At 44.0% G+C, this 19,991-nt stretch overlaps 1 protein-coding gene across 4 annotated transcripts in view; it reads left to right on the top strand.

Annotated features, from left to right (window-relative positions):
* The window catches only part of RYR3 (ryanodine receptor 3), a 2,047,168-nt gene that overhangs the window by 1,541,410 nt on the left and 485,767 nt on the right, over window positions 1–19,991 (top strand). For all 4 annotated transcript variants that reach the window (XM_085627314.1, XM_085627313.1, XM_085627312.1 and 1 more), the window contains one exon: window positions 12,543–12,619. In XM_085627314.1, the coding sequence (XP_085483440.1) occupies window positions 12,543–12,619 (77 nt within the window). The remainder of the gene's footprint in view (window positions 1–12,542; window positions 12,620–19,991) is intronic.

Raw genomic sequence — 19,991 nt, 5'->3', positions numbered from 1 at the left:
GTCGCCAGCATCTACGCTTCTTCAGCGTAGAGGATCGTCTTTAGAGGCTATATCGCCTCTAAAATTACCGGCGCAACTTTTACAATCGGAGGATAACGACTCCGAAGAAGATGAGAGATTTCGGACTGCAAGGAGTCCATCGCAGCTTCTCATCAAATATCAAGATGAGGATGATGAGGATGAACAGTACGAACATCCTAATATGGAACCACAGCCAACACCACCTGCTCCAGTGCCGTCTGGTCAAATGCCATTGGAACTACTTGATAATCTGCAGTATATGTTGCAAGATTACTATAGACGTTTTCCTCCTTCGGAAACGGCGGAATCTCTTCCGGCAACACCTAGACCACGAGTACAGTTGTCGTCGCTCCAGTCACCAAGACCACCTTCTCCGTTGCCATCTCGGCAATTGCAGGTTTCAGACGATGAAAGGGAGGAAGGAGAGGTAGATGATCAATCTATCATGTCGGAGTGGGATAATTACCAAGTACAAACTCCTTCTCCAAGTGCTCCAGCTCCGGTGGACTCTCCCCCGGTGGACATTGGGAATTTCCATTCACTTATGGAAAGAGCGACAAAGAGATTCCTGATTCCCATGGAAACAAGGGAAGATGACTGCTTCCTATATGACTTCAAGGACCAACCAAGGAAGCAGGTTCGGGCAATCCCAATCATTGACTTTATTTGGAAGGAGGGATTGAGACTGATGGCTACCCCTAATTCTCTTCCAGCAGTGTTACCAAGGCTGGACAAGAAATATAGAGCCCCAAGTAATTCACCAGCATGCCTGATTGGTCAACCTAAGGCAGACTCGGTTATAGCACAAGCGGCTCAGAGACGGGCTAGAAATCCTTCAACGCCCATATCAGCTCCACCTGAGAGATGGTAGAAGGTTGGACGCAATAGGAAAGAAAGTGTCTACGATGGCAGCCACCACAGTTCGGGCTGCGAACTCCCTGGCTAGTTTAGGGCGATACGACCGCCAGATGTGGTCCGACATCTCTCCTTTCCTCGACATGTTACCGGAGCCTTCAAAATCCGAGGCTATAAAGATCCGGCAGGAAGGAGAGTATGCGTCTGCGGAAATCATCGACGCAGCAGTGGATGTGGCATCAACTGGTTTCAGGCAGCTGGCAGGAGCTGCAGTGCTGAGAAGGCAGGGCTGGCTGAAATCAACATCGTTTCGCCAGGAGGTGCAGTCTACAATTATAGCCATGCCATTTGATGGTGAATCCTTGTTCGGTGCACATGTAGATGAAGCGCTACAGGCAATAAAGAAGGATATGGAGACGGCAAGGTCCCTGGGTAGTTTGCAATTCCAAAAATCTGCCTTCCGGGGAGCCAGAGGACGTGGATCCTTCTCTAGCAGGGGAGGTAATAACCAACAGCGTTCCTTTCAAACCTCTCAGTATAACCAAAGATCTCAGAATTATCGCCAGCAGTATTACGGACAGCGAAATCAACAATATTCGCAGTCGCGTAAGAAGCAGTCCTTTCGCGGACGAGAGTCCGGTAAGAAGCAATGAGTTCAGCCACCTGCCACCATCTCTACCGTTCCCACGTACAAGAATTGGAAGTCAAATATCCCACTTTTATTCAAATTGGTCCAAGATTACCTCAGACAAGTGGGTATTAGATATAATATCCAGAGGCCATGCTCTGGAATTCAAAAAAATTCCGCCAAATTCTCCTCCCAAATGTCCACCCCCTGCTCATCTCAAGGAGCTTTTTTCCCAAATAAATTTGATGATTCAAAAAGGAGCAATCGAAAAAGTCCCTCTCTTACAAAAGGGAACGGGCTTTTACTCAAGATTTTTCCTCATCCGGAAAAAATCAGGAGAGTGGCGTCCAATTCTCGACCTTCGCGCCCTCAACCAATTTCTAAAGAAAATGTCTTTCCGGATGTTGACGCTCCAAGAAATTCTGCAGTTGCTTTCGATGGGAGATTACATGGCCACCCTCGACCTGCAGGACGCCTATTTTCATGTACCAATCCTACCAAGACACAGAAAATATCTACGGTTCAGAGTGGCTGGCAGGGATTTCCAATTCAGAGTCCTCCCATTTGGACTCCGTTCTGCACCCAGAGTCTTCACAAAGGTCATAGCGCCAGTGACTGCGCATCTCCGTCTGCAGGGAGTTCAGATATTCCCGTACCTGGACGACTGCCTTATCAAGGCGAGTTCCGCCAAGGTAGCATCCAAGCATGTTCAGAAATGCCTCTTACTCTTCCAATCCCTGGGTCTATCAACAAATCTGGAGAAATCACATCTAATTCCTTCGCAAAGAAGAACGTTTCTAGGAGCGACGTTGAACACGGATCTGGCCAAAGCCTTCGTATCAAAAGAAAGGCAAACCAAGATATGCAATCTTGCGCACTCTCTAAGTTCAAAAGAGTGCGTTTCAGTCCGTGTATACAAATCCTTCCTAGGGATGATTTCGTCTTGCATTCATCTCATTCCCAACTGTCGGTACAGAATGAGACCGTTGCAGGAGGAACTCAATCTGCAATGGCTTCAGATCACAGGGTCATTCGAGGATCTCATTCACATCACCCCACGAATGCGAGAGGCCTTTCAATGGTGGAGTCAGATGGACCACTTGAAGGAGGGTTGCCCATTTCTGGTCGAAATGCCGGATTTCACAGTCACCACAGACGCATCCCTCGAGGGTTGGGGAGCGCACCTTCAAGGAATGACAGTCAACGGCAGGTGGACTCTAGAACAGAGAAAGTGGCATATCAACCTGCTAGAACTGCGAGCCATATTCCTGGCTCTAAAATCCTTCCAGACCATCATCCGAGGAGCATGCATACTTGTGAGAACAGACAACACAACAAGTATGCATTACTTGAACAAACAAGGCGGGACGAGGTCAGCCCTCCTATCCCAGCAAGCACAAGAGATTTGGGATTGGGCGATCCGCCACAAGATCAACCTCAAAGCCATTCACGTCCCGGGAATCACGAATGTTCTGGCGGATTCCCTCAGCAGGACCACAACGTCGAATCACGAATGGGAGTTACACCAACCATTCCTAGACAAAGTGTTTCACGAATGGGGGCATCCCGATATAGACCTCTTTGCAACCAGCCAGAACCGCAAATGCCCATTCTTCGCAAGTTGGGCTCCCCACAAGGACTCGCTGGGGAATGCCTTTTCGATGAATTGGTCGCAAATATATGCTTACGCCTTTCCACCGATCCCGTTGGTTCCACGAGTTCTGCACAAGATCAAACAACAGCCTTGCCGCATGATCTTAATTGCTCCCAGGTGGCCCCGCCAGTACTGGTTTACAGAGCTTCTCCTCCTCTCAGAGGCCGAACACATACAATTTCGACCAATTCCACGTCTCCTGACCCTTCAGAACGGTCAAATTTGTCATCCGGACCCAGCATCGCTGAGATTAGCGGCATGGCTCCTCAACAGCTTGAATTTGCACACCTAGATATCCCTCCAGACTGCCAAGAGGTTTTGGCCAATGCTCGAGCACCAGCAACTGTTAAAACCTACAAACTAAAGTGGAAGAGGTTTTGCATGTGGTGTCAATCCGTTAATCTCCATCCGATCCACGCAAAGCCGGAACAACTTCTGCCTTTCTTTCTACAATTGGCGAGGTCTGGTCTTTCCCACTCTACTTTGAAGGTGTTCTTGGCTGCAATTTCAAGATTCCGACAGGATGGTACTAACTCTCTCTATTCCAACAGAGTCATCCAACAATTTTTTAAGGGGCTATTTAGGATGTTTCCGCCTATTCGGCATCCGCTTCCTTCTTGGCACCTTAACATAGTGCTTTCACAACTAATGAGGCATCCTTTCGAGCCCATCCACAAGGCGGATCTAAAGTTTCTTTCTTGGAAGGTTTCTTTATTATTGGCTTTAACTTCTACAAGAAGGGTTAGTGACCTGCAAGCGTTCACTATTCATCCACCCTTTCTGCAATTCACATCTGATTCTGTGGTGCTGCGCACTAATCCAAAATTTATGCCACAGGTCCCGACGGATTTCCATCTTAATGAACCCATAGTTTTGAAAACTTTCTTCCCAAATCCGCAAACAGCTGCAGAAAGGGCCTTGCATTCCCTAGACATCAAGAGATGTCTGAAGTTTTACTTACAACGCACAGCACCACTGCACAAATCGGACCAGCTCTTGGTAGCTTATGGCAGATCACGTCAAGGCCATTCAGTATCAAAGCCAACCATAGCTCGTTGGATCTCAGCTGCAATTTGTTTATGCCATGATCAAGCTGGAAGACCATTACAAGCGACCCCAAGAGCACACTCTACGAGAGCAATCTCGTCATCTACAGCTCTTTTCGCCGGTGTGCCTCTTCACCAGATCTGTAAAGCGGCAACATGGTCCAGCTGCCATACGTTTACCAGACACTACTGTTTGGAAGCTGCAAGTGATGCGGATGGTTCAGTGGGACAAGCTGTTCTACGTAATCTTTTCAAATAAGGTGAGCCTCTGTTCTCCCTCCTCCGCTATGCTTTTATAAGACGCTTTTTGTGATGTGAAATTGTTTTGCATAAATTGAAACCCATGTGTATTTCTGCATGGTTATACTGTTTCATAATGTATATGGTCTATATATATATATATATAAAAGGTGGCGTCTTATTAGCATAAGGTTATGTACTGCTATCTACTCTGATTCAGGCATGTGAATCTATGAAAGACACCCCAAATACTGGAGAAGAACAATAGTTACTTACCTGTAATCTGTGGTTCTCCAGTATTGGTGTCTTTCATAGATTCACATGCAACCCGCCCACCTCCCCTCAGAGGCTTTTTAGGTTATGGTATATTACTTCACTCCTGTGCGAGAAAATCTGACAGCCTGAGCCTCTGAGGAGAACATTCTGGTGGGTGCTGTCGCCTGATTGGCTGCAGTTTGGACTGTATATAATGACAGTGATAGTCATAGCTGTGGAAGTTTTTTCCCTGGTAGCTTAGGCTACTTTACTTCCTGGTTCAGGTTACCAGGGTTTTTTGTTTGGTATATGCATAATTATTGCTTTTTTATGTACCGTGGGACTCCCACTCCGACGACGGGGAATGATTCAGGCATGTGAATCTATGAAAGACACCAATACTGGAGAACCACAGATTACAGGTAAGTAACTATTGTTCTTCTCCACAAGGTCTCTATGCCACAGATTTCTGCTGCACATCGTGTGTGAAGAGAGTCCCTCTGAGCTCTGCCTAAATATGTTCAGATAAGACGTTTGGTTGCCCTACCCCAAGAGCAGCCTTCTGATTTCTGGGGGGTTGTTCCTATAGTTTGAGCAAGCAATGCCAGAATCTTATAAAAGTCTGCTTCACCATGGCAGGGGTCCTCATAGATTGCATGTATTGCCTATTTCTGTCCCATAAGGAGAAAGGCGACAAAGGCTGAAGGACTGCTACTGTGACCTCCCTAGAGGTTCAAGGCAAGAGATGTCCCCTCTTGCCTCTATATTGAAATAATTTTCCATTCTTGTGTAAAAAGCTGCAAAAGAGAGCATTTTTAGTACCGATCTGATTCCAAAACTACTTCATTGGATGATGTACCTACAATGCTTTATAAACCATCGCACAAAAAATTGCAGAAAGGCAGAGAAGAAACTGCTTAAGTTTGCAGGTAATAATCGTGACCAAGCAGTTCCAGGAGCCTTCTGCCCCTTCAAAATTAAACTGTTGACTCCAAACTCAATGATTTTGGCCCTGTCATGAGAGATATGCAGACCAATGCAGGATGTTACATTGCAGATCATATACAGAGGTAAGTTGAAACGGTTCTGTTTGTAGTGCCATAGTCACACTTTTAACATGATTTTGTATTTGCAAAAACAAAACCCCAAAGCTGGATTTTGGTTTTTGAAAATACAAATTTTCAATGACCCTTACTAATAGGTTTTACCCTGTGGTGACAGAAAGTGAAAACCGCCCACTCTAAAATGGATGGGCAGTTAAATGGCCTAACCTCCTAGTCTCTGTTACTGACATACGTAAGGTTGCCCACCTGTGAATCAGGCGGGCAGACCTCCAGTATGGTAGAGAGGTTGCTCTGTCACCATTGTGGCCGACTACCCTCTCCACCAAACTATAAATTAGCCCCTGAAAAACCATACTACAAAGTCCAAATTAGGCACTGAGTGAACAAAGAGTTTATCAAGGGCCTTTTAGGACTTTTGCTCCATTAAAATGGCCACCAATCTGAACGCTGTGTCAGCAAAGTTGATGTAATATCCTTTTGAACCAATACACAAAGCAGAGATAAAGTGCAATTCCTTGAAAGACGTACTCCTACTTGCAATAAACATTAGCAAGATATTGGGAGATAAGATCATCCCCACTCTCACGTTGCTTTTTTAATCAAGTGTTGGAGGCCGGTCTAGGGCTCCCAGCTTCATGGTAGGACGCTGTAATAATCTTGATATTGAAACCTAGGAAATCCCCTTCAAGCTGCGGGTCATATAGACCTTTATCACTTTTGAATTTTTACTTCAATTTTAGCAGCAAGATTGGGCCTTGTGGTGGGAGATGTCCTCCACTCAGGTCAGAAGGGCTTTGTCTGGAACCGGCAGCTTTCGGGCCTCACCTATGATTTCATCGGTGCTATCGATCTCGCTTCTACGTACTCCCTCTCTTTGGCAGCCATGACTTTGGACGCCTCCAAGGCCTTTGACAGTGTGAATTGGATCTATCTGTCGGAGGTCTTGAGGAAGTTCAACTTGGGGTAAATTTTGCCGAATGGTCCAGCTGATTTATCAGAATCCAACTGCCAGACTCCTGGTCAACGGGAATATTACGGACCCCTTTAAGATCACAAGAGGGACCAGACAGGGCTGTCCACTCTCCCCTCTTCTTTTTGATCTTTATATTGAGCCATTTGCTCCACGTCTTAGGGACGACCCTAATATCCAGCCTTTTAAGTATAGGGAGTGGGAGAGGAAGGAAGCCCTGTATGCTGATGATATTTTAGTTCTTTCTGCTAACTTACAGTCAGTTTTCCCAGCAGTCATCAGCTTAGCCCGGGAGTTCGGTTCTGTCTCCGGATACGAAATTATTGCTTCGAAGACAGAAATCATGACCTGGAATCTTGTAGAGACTCAACACCAGTGCCGGCACCAGGTTAGTTCCAAAATTAGATACTTGGGAGTCCATGTTGTCCAAGACATCACTAATATTGCCGATACCAACATGGCCATAGTGGCAAGGGACTGTCAGAGGCTAATGAGATCTTGGACCTTACTTCCCTTATCCATTTTAGGCAGAATCACTTTGATTAAGATGTCGATACTCCCGAAGATTACTTTCCTTCTTAACTCTATTCCCCTTCATTTTGAAAAATCTACCATCGATAAGTTGCAGAGAGAAATTAATTCATTTGTCTGGGCATCCAAATCACCTAGGATTGCCTGGAAAAAGCTGAGGCGGAGAAGAGAAAAGGGTGGCCTAGCGTTACCAGATCACTTTTATGCAGTTGAATGCCTGGGCCTTCCAACTCTCACATTCATGTATGTTATTAAGAATGCCCGTGAATACTGGTGCTGAGGGATGTTCTTGGCTATGCTCAGGGGTGCCAATTTATCAGAAGAGGGCTTTCTGTTTAAATTCGGTGATCCGAAGTTTTAAAAAAAGGCTAAGCTGAAGGTTCTCCAGGGGGTGGCTAAAACCTGGGCCAAATTGAGGGGTTCAGTGGCGCTTGGGTATTTTTCCAGCTTGGCTCCCCTCTGGGATTCCCCAGGTGCTCCAGAGTGTTTAAAGGACAGGCTAGCAATACCTTTGAGAGAAGCGGGGTTGGTGGTGTGGGGAGACCTTCTCCCTGGAGGCACCCTTGTTTCATGGGAACAACTTGAAGACAGGGTTGGAGTAGGTCTCTCCCGTTTTAAATATCTTCAATTGGTAAGCTGGGTTCAATCCCACCCACACCTAAATGGGAAGAACGCTGTGGGTCTTGGCAGTTTGTTAGAACGCCAGCTTGTGACCAAGCCCCCAGGGAGGAAGGAAGTCTCTTTTTGGAATCAAACTCTGTTGGAAGAAGTGGACGGCAAATTTGATCTAGCTGAGGAACTGTGGGGTGGATCTTTACCTACACAGGACTGTGCTCAACTATGGCAGAAGTCTTGTAAGACCCTATATGAAGTTGTGAAACCAGCTTGGCTAAAAAGAAACCACCTGTTTACCATCCCCAGGGCCTATTTTATTCCACATAAACTGTCAAAAATCACTAAAAGGCCACCGGTGAGTTGCAAAAAATGCGGACAGGTTTCTGCTTCCGACATCCACATGTTTAAGGAGTGTCCATCTCTTGATTCCTTCTGGGGAAGTGTTGGTAACTTTTTGACAAGTATCTTGGGTTGCCCTATCAACATAGATTTACCCCTAATTATATTCGGCTCTGCTGAAAAAATATCTGGCCCCGCTGGAGCTCTGCTTTTCTATGTTATCCTCCTAGCTAGGAGGCAAATTTGTAAAAGATGGACAGAATCAACTCCTCCTACTTTTTTGGATTGGCAGGTATCAGTCTTGGCAGTCTCCAAATTAGATATTGCCAGAACAGGCAGTAAAACGAAGAGAGCATTTTGGAATCTCCTGCAACTTAGATGGGGTGCTGAGATGAGATGACGAAATGAAGGGCTTGTTTCTCTCCTTTTTTTCCCCTTTTATTTCCTCTTCTTGAGTCCTATGATTATGCAGTTAATACTCTTCGGGCTTAGTCGGGCATTGCCACATTCTCTGGTAGTTCTACGACAAGAGTCATCTAGCTCCCAGAGCTTGGTAGAAGAGGTATCTCGGTGGTTTCTTCATTGATCCCCAAGTTGGTCTGGTACTAGTAGGTGGGTCTTCACCTCCAACAGCCTATGTCCCTCAGCTTGCTGAGAGTGAGTGCAGACATCTAGGGTGCGATTTAAAGCGAGATTGGTGGCGAATGAGGATTAAAAAAATATTAATAATAAATAAATAAATAAACATTAGCAAGGAGAGTCAGTGGCTTCTCAGCTTTCACCATTAAAGAACCGCTTCTACAATTTCATAAGGGCACTGTGGGTTTTGAGAATGAACTCCCACTTCATTCCCAAGGTGGCCACTGTTTTGATTCTTAATGAAAGATGTTCTTTTAGAACCCAACAAAAGCACTAGAAAAAGCATTTCACATATATATATATATATATATATATATATATATATATATATATATATATATATATTACCTACTGGCGATAGCCAGTAGGTAGTTATAGTTAGGACCACGTTTCCATAGGAAAACCTCAACATTCTATTTTGAATAACTTTGGCGCCGGTCGACGAATCCTCGCGAATTTCTCGAAATAGGTGGGGCGCTACGCTCCGCTCCTATCCTGAAAGTCTCGGGGGGATTCGTCAAGCGGGGGCTGAGATAAAAGGGGGGTCCCAAAACGCGTTTTTCCCATGCATTTTTCCATAGGACCTTTAGAACGAGCTACAGCCCGAATGGCTGAACAGAATTACTCAAAATTTGGCAGAGAGGTAGTCCCTAGGTCAAGGAAGTGCCTTTTGTAGGTTTGGTGTAAATCTGTTCAGTAGATTCTGAGAAAATAGCCTTTAAATCAATATATATATCTGAGCCAGCTTACGGTACGCTTACCGTACGCTTACGGTAAGCGTACGGTGGCGTGCGCGAGCGCGATTCTGATTGGCTCTTAGATCTTAGTAAACATTCGAATCGGCCGAAACCAGGAAGCGGCGGCCGCCATTTTGTCTCTCGCACTGAGAGAGATTTTTAAAATCGGAAGCCCAAAAACATGTAAAGGGGCTGTTTTGACAACTCCCTCCCACATAGTCATGTTGAGGGAGTCCCCAAACATCCCCCAAGTGCAAAAACGGTTTTATTTTTTTTTCGGCAATTTCGCGGGGTACGCTTACCGTACGCTTACGGTAAGCGTACGGTAAAAAAATAAAAATAAAAAAAACACTATCCACACTTACCCCACCCCCTGTGCTTTTGGTGGCCGAAGGCCACCAAATGTGCTGGGCTTATTACAATGGAAAAAAACACTATCCACACTTACCCCACCCCCTGTGCTTTTGGTGGCCGTAGGCCACCAAATGTACAGGGCTTATTATAAGGGAAAAAAACTTAGCATTTAAAAAACCGTACTAATTCACTGAAAAAACCATAGGTTTCACACACGTTATAGTTAGGAATTAGCATTTAAAAAACCTTGCAAATTCACTGAAAAAACCATAGGTTTCACACATGTTATAGTTAGTGGAAATTTTACTGATAAAAAACCAATGAAATTGCCCCGTTATAGTTAGCGCAGGCAACTATAACTCACGCGACCGCAATCCTCTGCTGATGACATATGTGTCTTTATGAAAAAAAAATATTTGTAATATATGTATAGCTAAAAATGTATGGAAGAAGACATGGGCAAATAAGTGTCTAAATACAGTATTAGCATCAGCAGAGGATTGTGGTCGCGTGAGTTATAGTTGCCTGCGCTAACTATAACGGGGCAATTTCATTGGTTTTTTATCAGTAAAATTTCCACTAACTATAACATGTGTGAAACCTATGGTTTTTTCAGTGAATATATATATAAATATAACCAGAAATGTCTAAAATGCCATTTTGTAAGGCCAAGATATTCCATAAATTGAATGAGCTTTTTGGACACACTCATAGGCACCCCCTATTCAAGCAAGGCAAAGCATTTTAGGTGATGATGGTCATAATCTTCTGTCACTACAAAACAAGCCAACCCTTTAAAGGTCCTATAATGGTGCACTAAACAAGGAGCATCTTAACTTCAACAGCCCTCTTTGCAGGAGTGCCTAAAGCAGACATATGCCTGATGGCAACCAAGTTTAATGGACACATCCTATTCATCACTACTGCCTAGAAGCAACAGTACAAAAAGACAGAACAGTGTGAAAAGTGATCCTTCAAAATATTTTTCGGAAAGGTGAGCTTATCTTTGTTTACCCACCATGCACTATTTGGTAATGTATGAATGTACAACTGCTTGCTATTTTGATTGAAGCATAGGAATCTACATAAAATTCTTGGGAAATCACTGGGAATAACTCTGGACCCTAACCTAAACATGGTCAAACACATCAAAAACACCACAAAGATTGCTTTCTTCAACCTTAAACTACTTAACAAAATCAAACCCTTCGTCCCTACAAAAGACCTTAAGCAAGCCACGCAATCCCTTGTGCTATCCAGATTGGACTACGGAAAGGCCTCAGATCAACCCTAAATGCAGCAGCCAGAATGGTGACTGGAGTAAAGAAATTCGAGCACATCTCCCCTGCTCTCAAAGAGCTAAACTGGCTCCCAATAGAAACACGTGCAAACTTCAGAACTGCTTGCCTCACTCACAAAGCTCTACACACTGGCAAACCGGCCTATCTGGCCTCCAAACTCAACAAAGCAGGGCAGACAAGAAATCTCAGGAGCACTAACACTCTACTTCTCAACCCTCCAAAAACCCGCAAACAAAAATCCTTATCACGCTCCTTCTCTGAAAATGCTCCCAAAATTTGGAACGCCATCCCAGTACACATCAGGACGAACTCTTACTTCGAAAAATTCAAAAGCCAACTCAAAGCCCTCTTCCTCAATCAAGCTCTTACGAAGTAAGAGTGGACCCACGAGGTGGATTTGCGCCCATCGGAGCATTCAGGCACTATGATAAGATGGACTTCTTAAAGCATCTACCTCCTGACTCGCTCCTTTGTCCCCTCCCCCGAACAAGATCCTGCACGAATCAATATGTTTACTACTGTTATTCTATGTACTCAAATGATTCTTGACAAATTTTGTAAAGTGCTCCGATACCTTCGGGTCTGGCCAGCACTATATAAAACTCTTAAATAAATAAATAAAATAAAAATTCAAAGCTAGAGATGAAAAAAGCCACTTATCTATAATTAAAGTTCTCCAACCTATGTATCTTTCATAGACTCACATGCAACCTTGTGTCCTGCCATTTAGAAGTTCATGTACCAATTTAAATTCTTTCATACTCCTATTACAAAATCTGAGGGATGCTTCTTGTAGGGAGAATGGTTTCACTATGCTCTTACCTTAATGGTTGAAGTTTGGGTCTTTGTCAGTGACATAGCTTGGCTACTAAAGAGAGTCTTTAAAACAAGTTATGTTAACATTAGACTGCTATTTCAAAGTTATCTTTGGACTCCCAACTTGACAACAGGGAATAATTTAATCATGTGAATATGGGAACGATGCCATCACCAAAGAACTGTAGTTACAGGTAAGTATTTCTATTCGTTTTTTATTTGATTACTTTTTTATTTCCTCATATGTTCAGTTTCTTTACATGTGGGACTATGCCCTAACCCAGAAATACCCACCTGCAGGAAGCCTGCAGAAAGTCTCCAAGTTGACCAATCTTAACGTTTTGTTTTTTATATATGTCTACTTTCAACCATCAGCCTCATATCCTTGCAGATTATCAAATAGATTTATTTTCCTAGCAAATAATGCAGAACTAATAGATACAATATTTCCATCTTCTTTACTTTTTGTTTGTTTAGAAAATGTTGGATTACCTGAAAGAGAAGAAAGATGCTGGGTTTTTCCAGAGTTTGTCTGCCCTGATGCAGTCCTGCAGGTAAATTGCTAGAAAATAGTGTCTAATTTTTGCGTTTCAATCTGATCTTCCAGATGAGGCTGAAGTTCAGTTACTAGCTGAGAAGCAGTATCTTGTTTCTGGATTTAAAATTGCATGTATTTTTTATGTATTTATAAAAGTACCACCACTTCTGAGTAGGGATGCAGTTCTTTGAGTAGGAGAGTACCAGTGCTTCTTAATGTCAAACAGATACTTTGGAGTAGTGAGTACTGGCACTCATATGTTTCCACTTCATGCACTGGAGTATACAGATTTTTATAGAGAACTGATATATCAATTTAGGGCCCGCTTTCAATGTCTGGTGGAAAGCCGCCTGACAGCAAGTCAGAGGCTTTCCACCCGACATCGATGGTTTCCCTCCGACCACCATATTACATTGACGGCGGCAGTGAGGGAAGCCTGCGGGGGATTCCTCTGCGCTCCAAGCATTGGAATGACACATAATCCCATAATGATGGCAGAGCCCCTCAGCCCTGCCATCAGGATTATGATGTCACTTTTCCACAGCCTTTCCTTGTCGGCCTTTCTGACATGAAAAGGGTGTTAGATACTGACTTTGGGGGCCCCTATCAGGTCCCCTTTGCCCCCGGCCCTCCACTATGGGGCATGGTAAACATCCCTGCACCATATGGCAGGCACCACACGCTGCAGGGATGTTTACCAACATCCATTTTTCAATGGCAGCTTGTACTGCGGGCCTTTTCAGCCCGCTGCACAAGCTGCCATTGAGAAATGGATGTTTCCGACCGCCCTATAGGCGGGCACATCCAAATTCTGTCGTCGGAACCGCTGACCTATGGTTGGGTGTTACCAGTCCGCAGCGTCAGACCGACGTCGTAATAAGCCCCTACATCACCTCAGAACTCTGAAATATAGAAAAAGCAGAAACTATGAAAAGGATGTTGGAGTCCAACTAGAAATAAGGAGCAGCCCTCCTGAATCTAAAATGTTTCCATCACTTGCTTGGTCAAGGTGGCCCTACTTGAAGATGGCATAGAACAGATCAATTCCATCTTCCAAATAAAGGATTGGGACATTCTGTTGGGAATCAGTTTCTCAGTTCTCTACATGGATTCTTCCTGATGGAGGGACTTTGAGGGGTAGTCATCCGTTATTCTCTGCTCTTATCACATTCCAATGTCTGCTGTTTGGATTGGCACTAAATGTGAGATGAAATGGCAATGGTGCAAGGCTGCACCCCTTTCACTGTTGCATAGCATAGTTATTACAGCAAGCACCTTGATAGCAGTGCGGATTCAAGCGTATCCTTAACAGAAGGTGTGGGTCCAAAAGAATCTTTCCAACTAGATGCAGCCTTAAAACAAGCGAGGCAGGGAGATCAGAAGGTGATAGCTGAGGACCATGGAACAGCCAAGCCAGGAGTTAGCACTGCATTGTGGATTGCTACTATTCTTTCTTATCGCAGAGTAGAGCCTTTGTTCACGCTTTTGTAAGTGGCATGTTGCTGAGAAAACCTGTCTCTGAAGAGGTGCATTCAGAGCTAAAGCTGCACTACATCACAATGCATTAAGTGTCCTCAACCCAGCTTCCTCACTGCTTACTCGTTGACGTAAAGCTTCTCTTTAACCCTGTACAGTGCTCCATTGTCTTTTGGCTTGGTTTGCACTATAGAAATAACACATATACATGTATACAAACATACACCAGCAAGGCCCTGAAAATGCGTGTTTCTCCACCTTTTTCCCTGCTATGGAATTTTCGAATCAAATCTGCTTGATACACAGATTCTCTTACGTCAGTAAAGCATGCCTTTGTGCACTGTTCAGTTGAGGCACAGAACAACAACTTGCATAAGATCAGCTACCATCCTAAGTGCAGAGCTGGGAATAAGGCCCATGCCTGCTGACTTTTACATAGCTTCCACAACTGGACTGCGCACACCTCTAAAAAGGGGTAACATTCATCGGTGGGTTTATTATGATATGGGCTTGTCAGGAGGATCCAAGCATCCCATTTAAATTCAATAAGTAACATCACAACATCCCTCAGAAGATGGACACTGGTGCCCCATGTCCCACAAATGCTCTGGGCGCGTACACCAGGTAAGCAGAACTGGCTTATACTAGTGACTTCAGCTACGGGTTCAACAACAGGGTGGGAGTGCTACAGCTGCTGGGAACCTGTAGCTGGTAACATAGTTTGGTGGGTTAGCGCACTTGCTACACTAAATCTATAAACCCCTCTCTTAATGCTGGTGACTTTACAAATATTCAACCTTCAAGATTGTGGCTTGTAGTTTATCACCACATACCCTTGTGTACATTTATTTCAGAGATAGCAATTCTATTGGTACAGCTTTACCCATCAATCCAGAGAAATAGCTTATCTGAAAGAGACTATTAGTTATGAGTTCCTTACCTTAGAATTACCCCCAGGCGTCAGACTGGATCCGGAGAATTTTTCTTCAGTAATACCCCTGCATGTCCGTAGGTGGCGTCGGTTGACTCCGCCTTCGTCGTTGGCGTTGTAATCGCCGGAATGACATTGCAGTATCTACTTAGATGCCGCCCCTGCACGCTGACGTCAGTTCTTTCTTTTTCCGCGCCAGCCAGCGCAGATCCTGAGAAAGCGGTACCCTTAGTCTTAGTCTTTAGCCTTAGTCTTAGGCATGCATCCTATCTTGGAACTCAAAGACTTCAACCGCTTCCTCCGGAAGGAGAAGTTCAAAATGTTGACATTGACTCAGGTCCTGTCTGCCCTTGACCCTGGAACTGGATGGTAGTATTGGACTTGCAGGACTCCTATTTTCACATTCCCATCCTGCCTGCCCACCGGCGTTGCCTACGGTTCACGGTAGCCTACGAGCATTTTCAGTTCACCGTGCTCCCCTTTGGCCTTACCAGCGCCCCTCGGGTGCTCACGAAAGTGAAGGCGGTGGTCGCAGCTCATCTGCACAGATCACGGGTTCCAGGCTTCCCCTATCTCGACAACTGGCCGTTGAAGGAGAGTTCGCCCCAGGCTGTTGTCTCCCACCTCCAAACCTCGGCAAACCTCCTGCAGTCACTGGAGTTCATTATCAACGTGCCGAAGTCACACCTGATTCCCTCTTAGAAGCTCCTTTTCATTGGAGCAGTTCTGGACACAGATTTGTAGCATATCCCCATTTAGATAAATGTAGTTATCTTAAAAATCTGGCATGGATCTGGCCCTCCAGGACTGACTTTGAAGAACCCTGCTCTAAAATGAAATGTTTTTATGTCACGGACACCAATTATGTGTGAGTTGCTTAAATATCTTGCAGTCAGATGAGGTCAGATTTACTTTGATTCAGACCTGGAAACGTTAGACCGCCAAAGCAGAGCCAATAGGAGATATTCTTTAGAAAAACCTATGTATGGCAATCTCCCTGTTTTGTACTGCTTGATAGTGAGGTTAAAGACCAAGAACAATAAGGAAAGTTCTAAGCTGAGTAGAAAAAGTTACTTCCCTGTAACACAGATATTCCAGCTTGGCTATTTCATGATCTTTCACTGCATTTCAGAGCGATGTGGTCTTCCAGCTGCTTTCAAATGATAACATAAGTCGGTTTTAATAAGATCTTGCATTGTGGAATGAGGTGCAGGATTTTGTCTGGTTTATTTCTTTACAAAAAAGAATGTAAACACTACTGTAAAAACAAATTTTCTACTATCTCCCCTCTTGACCGTTCAGGACTTGTCTAATGGTTCTGTATGTGAGGACGATGTCCATGCTGCGTAACTAGTACACAGACAAGTAACCTTTTCTTTGGGGTGGATTAATTTATCCAAATTGTGGCTACTTTTTAGATCTATAGGCAGTTCCCCAATGTAGACGTCATACATGACCCCACAAAAGCTCATATTTCACTTTTCCCTAAGTAGATATAGTCAGAAGACCGTTCTGTGCTGAAAAGAAGGAATTATCATTATTCCATTATTGTTATCTTTCAGTGGAATAATCCAGTCTGTGCCATTTATGATCCCTGAAGCCTTCCGGGCCAAATAAATCTGTCCACCATGTACAAAAATGAGTTGATTATTTTCATTTTAGCTTTGTTAAATACCTCTGTGTACATTTAGTGTGATGTGACTGCATTTTATATAGAGTGTATGTTATACATAGATTCGGATCTCGGGGTGAAATACAATCATCTGAATTAGTTACCTCATCACAATTATTTACCTAAAGACGATTTCTCGAACCATCTTTGCATTTGACTCACAAGGGGACCAAAAAAGGTAAACTTAGATCTGAAGTCTAAGCTGAGGCCTGAAGTCCAAGTTTAGGCCTGAAGTCTAAGGTTAGACCTGAAGTCTAAGGAACTATTTAAAACAGTATCAATTTTATCTAAGTGTCCAAGTGACACTATGTTTGCCCCAGATCAAAATTTTGTTGACAAACTGGCTCTGTTTTTTCAGCAGAAGGTCCAAGCAGTTTATAATGAACTCCAGAACCTGCAGGTAAATACGGGAAAAGACAACAGGGAACCAATTGAGACCTTTCCTATTCTGAACTATTTGTCCCCATTCTCCTTCCTCAATGTAAAACAGGTACCTAACCTGTTAACTCAAACTAAGTCAGGTTCACCTCTTGACCCATGCCCCCCCTACATACTTCATCTGGCCCCTGAAGAGATAAGTGCTTCCCTGACTCCTCTCCTTAACGAGACTATAAGATCTGGAGTCTTTCCTCAGAGATGGAAAAAGGCCTGTATAAGACCTATTTTGAAGAAAGACTCACTGGACCCACAGGATACGAAGCACTATCGCCCTATATCCTGTCTACCTTTGCCATCTAAAATACTAGAGAAAGCTATGAATCAGGAGCTAATGGAGTTTGTGGACCTCAACAAGATTCTGGACTCTTCTCAGCATTGCTTTAGATCACGACATTCTACGGAATCTGCTCTAATAATGGTTACAGACAGGAGGAGATTCGTAAGGTCATGGATGAAGGTGGCAGAGCTGTCCTAATTCTGCTTGATTTAACGGCAGCTTTTGACACCGTAAATCATGTGGTCCTACTACAAAGGCTTAAAGCCGTGGGTAATAGGGATACTGCTCTAATATTACTTAGGTCCTTCTTGGACTCCAGAGTACAACACATCTATTGGGATGGAATTCAATCCGAAGAGTTTTTCCTCCCTTGTGGAGTCCCTCAAGGATCTGCGATATCCCCCACATTGTTTAACTGTTATGTGACCCCATTGGCAAAATTGATAAAAGACCAAGGCCTGAAACTGATGTCATACGCTGATGACACAGAGTTAGTGGTGCCGCTTACACAGAGTGTCGAAGTCACAGCCGAACGATTTCGAAATTGCCTTGCAAGTGTTATGAGCTGGATGAACACTAATTTTCTAAAGCTCAACACAGAGAAAACGGAGGTGGTAGAATTTGGCCAAAAACCCTCAATCTGGAATCATTTATGGTGGCCTCCAGAAGCTGGCATCTGTCCCATTCCGGCAAAAAAGGCTAAGAACCTTGGTTTCCTGATAGACAAAGATCTAACACTTACCTCTCAAGTCAATCAGGTTACCTCGACCTGTTTCTTTACGATTAAGGTCCTTCGAAAAATATTGCCATTCATACCTTTTGCATTAAGGAAGACAGTAGTAGGACCCTTGGTTTTATCGCGTATCGACTATTGTAATGCACTGTATGTCGGACTTGAAAAAAGACAGCTCGCCAAACTCCAGTCATTGCAGAATGCTGCTGTAAGAGTGCTACTGGATCTTCCCAAACACCACCCGATGTCTAATGGCATAAGGCAACTACATTGGCTGTCTGTTCGACGAAGGGTGCTGTTCAAGGCTTTATGCCTAGTGTACAAAGCAGTAAATGGAGGAGGTGCAGCGGATATGAAATCTCTTTTTCCCCGCTATGTACCATCACGAACACTAAGATCTGGCAGTCTAGGCTTGGTTTGTCTTCCTAAGATAAAGAGAGCCCGATGGGGTGGCAAGGCCTTTTCATTTCGGGCGGCAAAGTTATGGAATTCCCTGTCCACAGAGCTATGCTTGCAAACGAATAAGAATTGTTCAGAAAGGCATTAAAAACCTGGCTATTCTCCAAATCTTAGACTGGAAGCTGCCTAACCCTAATCCTCACTTAGTGCCAAGACGCCTCGGCAATAGAGCGCTCAATAATTAATTCAGTCAGTCAGGTCTAAACTTAAACTCCAGGTCTAAACCTCAGGTCTAAACTTAGACTCCAGGTCAAAACATAGACTTCAGGCCTGACCTTAGACTTCAGGTCTAAAATTGGACTTCAGATCAAAACTTAGACTTCAAGTCTAAAGTTTGACTTCAGGTCTAAACCTGGACTTCAAGTCTAAACCTCAACTCTAAACTTAGACTTCAGGTCTAAACGCAGACTTCAGGTCTAAAGCTAGACTTCAGATCTTACCTTAGGCTTCATGTCTAAGTTTACCTTTGTAAATCGGGCCCTTGGTCTTGAATCTCTAAGCTTTCCAGAGACCTTCTGAAAGAGGTTTCATGATTCATGGACCTTAATGAGCTTCTGAAGTGAAGGAAAATAAAACACAGGCATAATGCAGTGCAAGGACAATCCTCCAGTGGCCCCAACCCTTCAAGTGGGCCCCATTCAGCTCAAGGTCAATGAATATCTGTGAGATATAGGAGACTATTGGGCCCCTCGTCACATTCTTCAGGGGGCAGTCATTTTGAATTACACCACTGAAATATCATACAGGATCCCAAGAAGTGTACGCAGCCACCGTAGAACTCTCTGGGAACCCAACATATTTTCTGTAGAGTACAAAGCAATGACACTCTTTAGAGACTGATGATCTTACCCCTTCTCAGCAGTTTCTTGCTCAATGGACACAGATACAAAGGTGTATCCAGTGGTGTTCTTTGAACTAGGAGAAAGGATGTGAGGCTGCTTCCCTTCTGTGACTTCTTCCCACCATCTACCTCTCCACCAACTTCCACTCCAATGACAGCCTTCCTTTTTAACCAGAGGACACTACAAAGAGAAACAAGCATTGGCATAGCCAATAGTTCTTGCCTTTGGGACCTTATAAGTGTTTAGCCATGCAACAGTTGATGTTGTTGCAACAAGGATATTGTGCTGGCTAACTAAACACTTATAAGGTCCCAAAGGCGAGACCTATTGGCTATGCCAATGCTTTTTGTACAGTACCATTGGGAACACCCTAATATTAGTTAACTCTCTCAAACAGTGATTTCTGCCTTGATAACTATGTACCTTATTTCTGCCCTCTGATTTTGTATGTATAGTACTGCATTGAAAGTAAAGTACTTGTTTTCCTTACCTAAAAGCACTGGCTGGGCATTGATTTATTGATTGTTATGAAATGCTGTATTGATAGGTTGACCAGACGT

The sequence above is a fragment of the Triturus cristatus genome, chromosome 9, assembly GCF_964204655.1.
Source record: "Triturus cristatus chromosome 9, aTriCri1.1, whole genome shotgun sequence".
NCBI classification, from domain to species: Eukaryota; Metazoa; Chordata; class Amphibia; order Caudata; family Salamandridae; genus Triturus; species Triturus cristatus.
This window is presented reverse-complemented; position numbering and strand designations above follow the sequence as displayed.